Here is a 7,003-nt window from a genome sequence, read left to right on the forward strand (position 1 = left end):
AGTTGAAGTAGTTCACATTTCTCTCCAATTTAATAAGCATTGCTAGGGTTACTTTAATTAAGAGTGTTACAAGAAAATATTCATGTAATTAATTAGGTTATATTTATATTTTTTCTTTTTATAGATTACAAGCCTCTGGCATGATTTTTCCCATAGGATGGTACGATATTATCACTCAGCTATAACAGTGACTTATATTTATATTTTTACGGTGCCAAAGACAGTTTAAAAGTTATTTCAAATTAAACACCCCACAAATTTTGATATTTCTTTAACACCAACAGCAGAAATTTCATGCTACTTGGCAGTCCGTGATTGGCGGTCTAAAGAGGTAAATACTTTTGACCTATTCACTTAACCGAACGATCTGGAAGCCAATCAAGAGTAGCCCGGTAGTACTTGACTGCTAGAAATTCCTGCGATCACGGCTGGTCCCAAAGTGTATGCAAGTTACCCAGTTAAAAAGGTTTAGAGTAATCGATACAAGATGGCGTGGTACTCATTTCTAGTTGCATCTTGGAACTCGAAGTTTGCATTGCTCCATAAATTAACCAACATTTACAAGGGGAGGTGCAAATTAACTCTCCACTCCACTCCACTCCACTCCTATATACAAGTTTAACCCACAAGAAATAATTATCATGGACTGAATCCTAATACCTCAATGGAGCGTAGAGGTGAGATATCGGAAAACATCCTCCTCGCACGGTATGGTGAGACCCATGTCATGGTCGAACCCGAACTCTTCCTCGGCACAGTGGAGCAGAGACTGGAACTCAGGGTGGGCGAGGTAGGAGATTGGCACCACGAATCTACTTCGGTTTTCTCCGACATAGACGGCAAAGTGGCCTTTAGGCACATACAGAGAGTTCTGCTTCCTTCCGAGGCTCGAGCAACGCCTCAGTATCTGCTTCAAGCCTGCTGCTTGGGGAATCTTAATGCTTTGTTTCTTTATAGACATTTTTGTAACAAACTAGTATGAGAAAGAAAATTAGAGCGAGATAGCGGGTGAGAAGTTGGACGAAAGGGTGGAAGGTGATATATAGCAGGAGGGAATAAGGGTGGGTGGAGGAGAGGGAAAGAAGCTAAAAATTAATCGCATGTGGTAGGGCTACTGGTGGAAGGACAGATAGGACTAGGGAGTGATTTAGAATTGGATGGTGGTTTTGTACTAAAGGACATCATGGGCCCATTATCCCGTGGCTTTGCTACCTTCACCTACATCTTAGGACATTCATTGGGTATCCTGCCGAGCCTTCTACTATCTCGTGGTACATTTCCTAGTACTATCAAGAATAAAGCTCTGTGTTTGCCGGAGTATGTGACCAAACTAGTTCACTCCCGAATTTTATTTACCAATATATATCGCGACCAAAACGTAATATCAAAAGAGGTAGATCTATTTGTTGAAAAATTTATGTATTTGAATATAAATTTATTCTGATCCGATTACGTAGATTAAGTTAGTCGAGTCGATTGAATCAAGTCAAATCAAATTAAGTTAGTTAGTTTATCTTATTACTTTAAATTTTAAATAAATCGGATAATTTATATGTGGATTCAGTTATCTAGGATTTATATTCCTATAAATAGGAGTGAACATATGTTAATACTTAGGGATTTTTACAAATCACACCCTACATTTTACCTATTTTATGATTCGCACCCCGTCTTTGGGGATTTTATAACGCGACCCCTCATTTTTCCTATAATATTCATTTAACACCCTAACGTTACTTTAGCTAACTGACATTAACCATGTTATATGGTTTATGTGACTCTAGTTCAAAAATTACTAAAATACCCTTAAGGAATCATCTTTAAACCCTAAAATCCCAAAATGGGGTTGAGTTGTCTTTAAACCCTAAAACCCCAAAATGGTATTCAACCAAAAATGATTACAGAAACTAACACTAAAATCCCAACTTAGGAGGAGTGATGTAGGCTTGGAGAAGCTCTTGTCGTTTGGGCAACTTCGGAAGGCAACCTCCTTCAACCTTCGACTGCTTGATGCTTTGGTGATGTAGGCTTTGGGAAGCTCTAATTCCAAGCTGCAACCTTCCGACTACAAGCTCCTTCAACTCCAATGGCTTGGTGTTTGGGGAGCTACTGCTTGGGGTTTGGAAGCTTTGAGGTCAGCTTGGCATTTAGGGATGTTCTTCATAGTTTGGGGAGCTATGAGATAATAAATTATAAAGGTTTAAGTTATGAATAAAATTAGAGATGAGTACAAGGGTAATTTAGGAATATTATAAATTATATAATAGATTATAACAGAATATTCTCTTTCTGGTATCATTCTGTTTGATAATAGTTAGGTTAAGTTAACTCAGGGTGTTAAATGAACATTACTATAAAAAGGAAGGGTCGCGTTATAAAATCCCCAAAGACGGGGTGCGAATCACAAAATAGGCAAAATGTAGGGTGTGATTTATAAAAATCCCTAATACTTATCATAGAATCAATATGAGTTTAGTCAAATTATTCTTTTTATCTTTATCTTTCACCGTAGTCGTTAAATCGTCTTTATCTTTCTAAAAGTAGATCATAGCCGTAGAAGCATTCTGATTTTTCATAGTCATAAAAGTATTCTAATCTTTCAAACCTTAGCTATCTTCCTCCACCAGCAACTACCTTACTCTATGACCGTCCACCACCACACTTGGTCGTCCGCCACTCTTTGTATATAGCCGCAACATTGAATATTTACTCTTTTGCCTCGTTCTGACCTTGCTCCACTATTTAATTTATATTTTTCATCCAGATTCTGATTTAAGTGACACTAGAGCTAATAGAACCCTATCTCATAAGGCTACCACCACATAATTTTTTATAATTTTACTACATTCGAATCGGTCTAGATCTAGTGCATAACAGTGGTATCAGAGCATACGTTTCTTAACTGATGGTTAGCACGAGATCAAATAAGATGAATGAAGAAGGAGCCACCTTGGAGGACTAGGAACTAATCTCTATTCCTATGGGTGTTTCCCTAGCAACGAGCCACGGTCGTGGGCGAAGGTATTGTTAGAGTCAACTAAGGGGAGATTTGAGAAGGTGATACACGCCTTGACTAAGGCCCTATTAGCCACCCTCCATCGACTTGTGTCTCAAGCACTGTCGGCCATGGCCAAAATGTGTAGCCACGGCTAGCAAACACAAGCCGTGAGGAAGGGGACGAGTCAACCCAAACCACAGCCTTGACCCCTTCTCTAGCCATGGTGGAGGCCCTCACACCATAGCAGGTCATCACCGTAGTTGCTGTAGCGTCAAAACAACCACCAGAAATGGTCGTAGGGTCATCTTCCCCACCCGTAATGGGAGCTTTGGTCGAAAACCCTAGCTTTCCATCGGCGGTGATTCAAACCCCACTAGCAGAAGCCGCGATGTTCAATCCTTTCCACAAGACCCCCACGCCCAAGCCAGACTAGCAGCAACTTGCAAGAGACAGTAGGCGGATCGCCTATTATAGTTTTCTCCACTATAGTGAACCCTAGCCATGTAGCATTAGGGCTGGTGTTCTCGCGACCATCAGCAACCATGCTTGGCCTTGCCTGGCTGACTACAAGCCCGTGGTGGACTCTATAGCTGTTGACGAGCATCAGATAGCCGGGTGCGATGCCCTTCTATGCTGTAACCTTTCCTAAACCCCACCTTGTCAGAGCATTGCCCACTGTTTGTCCCACCACCAAAGCTCCACTATAGTGGGGCCAGAGGTACCAGCTGCAGCCACTAGGATTAGCCAGGACCACTGGAGGCACGCCGTTGTGGCCCATGCAACCAACCTAATATGTGGAGAATAATCTCTCTCCATTGCCATGAGGACCAGTTAGGGGCTAACTATCGGTGACTCACAATTGGACCTAGCCGCCGCCCTCCATGCAACTTGTGGCCACGCCTCAAGGTAATGAAGTGTACATTTTTCCAGTCAGGCTAGATTTTCATGAATTTGTTCTATCACCTTGTGTGAACCAATTTAAAATCCATGTACATGATCACGAGCACGTGTACGATCCTAAGAATGACTGGTGGAATGACTTGGTGGACTCACGCCATCAGATTGAGCCCCATGTGGCCTGGGCATGACATGAGCCGGACACGTAAGCCTATGTCCCATGTGACCATCCTCAACCACGATGTCACTTGGCTTGGGATGATAAGCCACATTTTGGGATCTAAGCTCAAACTATCAATTGAGTCAACAACTTGTCTGACTTAGTCCTGAAGAGTATCTTTATTAGTAGGCTCAAGCTTGACATTCAAGTTGGGGTCAAGGGTTTGAGGCCCACTACCTTTGATGAGGCTTTCTCCTTAGCTATTTTGATGGAATGCAAGTTGGATCAGTTGAACTAGATCCACAAGGAGAGAAGAAACAACATAGTAGAGATTGCACCTACCTCGACTGAACTTGCGTAGACAGCTCAGCCTAATCACAAGATGGTCTCGTGCCACTTTGTACCTAATGACTTGGAGGTGCATAGAAGGAAAGGCATGTGTTTTTTACTGTGATGACCGATTTACCCTTAGACAAAAATATAAGTGCCAGCTAGCTCACGCATTGTCGTAGGCAGACTCGAAGAGGATGAACTTGACTCCACTGATTGGTATAACAAGCTGTACGAGTACAAGGAAGTAAGAGACTAGTCACCTTAAGGATAAGTCATCAAAAGCGTGGGGGGTGTTATGATCCAATCACGTGGGTTAAGTCAGTCTAGTCGATTTAGTCAAGTCAAGTCAAATTGAGTTAGTTAGTTAGCTTTATCATATTGTTTTGAATTTTAAATAAATCTAGATAATTTGCATGTGGATCCAATTCGATAGAATTTTTACTCCTATAAATAGAAGTTGTTATAACACGGATCTAAAAATAAAATATAATAATAATAATAATAATATAAATTAAAATAAAAAAAAGACAAAAAAAGAAAGGAAGAAAAAATAAATAAATAAATTTGTGTTGCATGGCACGAGCACGTGCCATGCAAGCTTTGGGCGCGTTGATATACTTAGTTAGGATCTTTTCTTATTGCATTAGTTTTTTATTTTCATTAAAATAAAATTCCTATAGGTCGCGTTCGAACGCAAGAGGAGTCGCGTTTGAACGCCCTTGCGAATGCCTGCATTAGGTTCGCAAATACAGAGAAAGCATATTGGGTGTTCGAACGCGGTCGAGCGAGTTCGAACGCCTACATCTCATTCGCACATATAGAGATGGAACTTTTATTGTTATTAGAGCTCATCAAAGTGGTATAAGAGCCAGGTTAATCTCAGACCTCTATTAATAGTTGAAACAAGGAAGATGACGTCAATAATGAGACCTATGGAGAGCACACCGACAAGGGAAGACTCAATCCACGATGACCCTAACCGTGAGGCCGATTCCTTTGGAACGACCACGGTAGGACCAAGTCAACCAACGTCCATGGGTGCGAATATGGATGAACTTATGGGCATGTTCCAAACATTGTTGCATAGAGTTGACACAATGCAAAAGGATCACAATAAATTTAAGGAATATGCCGTGAACCAATTAGATTCATTATCTTCTCGACGATGATTGGAGTTTCAAGAAGAATTAGCGGTGGGAACTCATCGAACCGATACCCCACAAGTCCAAATGCGTCATATGAGTATCAATGATCCCCTCTTACCTATGCCTACACATCATCTCCCACCTTCGTTACAGAACCTAAGATCAATGGTGGCGGAACCCGAGAGACGTGCGGCACCGGTGTGCTTCGTTGATGAGGAGGATTGGCACTTTGAGGATGATGTTGATCCATATGGAGATGGTGATGGACGTGCTAGAGGATTTAGAGAAGGTGATCAACATGCCCAAAGGTTTAGACCTGAGCCAAGGATCTTTCGCGAACCCGATAACGCTGTTCAGGGGAGAACTGCATGCTTGGACTTTCCAAGACGATGATCCAACGGATTGGGTGTTTCAAGTTGAACAATATTTTGATTGTCAAGGTACAGCGGAAGATGCAAAGGTCTAGATGGCAAGCTTTCACCTCCAAGGAACAGCATTGCATTGGTATAGATCGGTTATTCGTGGTGGTGGATTTACCGGATGGGCTGGTTTTATAGGAGGATTACACGCAGATTTGGGACAATGACATATGAAGATTTTTCTACTACATTAAGCAAGATGGTTCAGAGGATGACCGTATTGGAGTACCAAGCTGAGTTTGAAAGAGTTAGTAGTCGTTGTGAGCCACCTTGGCCCGAACAGATATTGATGAGTATATTTATTTCAGGGCTACGGGATGAGATACAGGCGGGTGTTCGTGCTCTTTGTCCTACTACTCTTGAGGAGGCCTTTGAGAAAGCCGTGAGGATGGAGCAAAAATATAAGGCTCTAAAGATGGCAACAAAAACTAATTGGGGCAACCGAGATAGGTGGTTTATACCTAGAACGTCGGTTAAAAATTTTACAGGTTCAAAAACAGCGACTGCGAGTACTAGACCATGACTACCTTTGAGACCTTCTTCCAATGTTAGATGAGGCACAAGATGCCCCGTTCGAACTCTCACACCTGCCCAGGTGGAGGAGCGAAGAGCGAAGGGCATTTGCTTTCGATGTGATGAGCGTTTCACCCCCGATCATTGGTGTTCTAAACCGATCGAGAGTGTGATACTTATCGACGATCTTGAGGATGATGATGAGATTGTTGATGATGGAGAGTATCCAGAGGAGGTCCATGAGGAGACCGTTGAGGAGGGCATGGAGGAAGATATTCAAGCTGAAATATCGATGCATGTATATTCTGGTACTTCCACGCCGAGGACGTTACGAGTAGACGGACTCGTTAGAAAGCATTATGTGCACATCCTTATCGATTCGGGGAGTACACACAATTTTCTAGACGAGAGTTAGTGAGGAGATTTGGTTTGGATGTCGAATCGACCACGGGATTTGACGATGCTATTGGAGATGACACGAAGCTTAAGGCGGAGACCTTGTGTTGCCCAGTTGGTATACAGGTACAAGGACATGACA

At 42.2% G+C, this 7,003-nt stretch overlaps 1 protein-coding gene across 1 annotated transcript; it reads right to left on the reverse strand.

Annotated features, from left to right (window-relative positions):
• Nucleotides 1–491: 491 nt before the first annotated feature.
• LOC140774722 (auxin-responsive protein SAUR50-like) lies at nt 492–1,039 on the reverse strand. Its single transcript, XM_073117819.1, has one exon. The coding sequence runs from the start codon at nt 959–961 to the stop codon at nt 662–664; it is 300 nt and encodes a 99-aa protein (XP_072973920.1). The 5' UTR covers nt 962–1,039; the 3' UTR covers nt 492–661.
• Between the last annotated feature and the right edge of the window lie 5,964 nt (nt 1,040–7,003).

Source organism: Typha angustifolia, chromosome 2 (genome assembly GCF_048772165.1).
Source record: "Typha angustifolia cultivar Huaian chromosome 2, ASM4877216v1, whole genome shotgun sequence".
NCBI classification, from domain to species: Eukaryota; Viridiplantae; Streptophyta; class Magnoliopsida; order Poales; family Typhaceae; genus Typha; species Typha angustifolia.

What these genes read in the sequence shown, in the direction of transcription:
- LOC140774722 (XM_073117819.1), bottom strand. Translation starts at nt 961, where the DNA reads ATGTCTATAAAGAAACAAAGCATTAAGATTCCCCAAGCAGCAGGCTTG.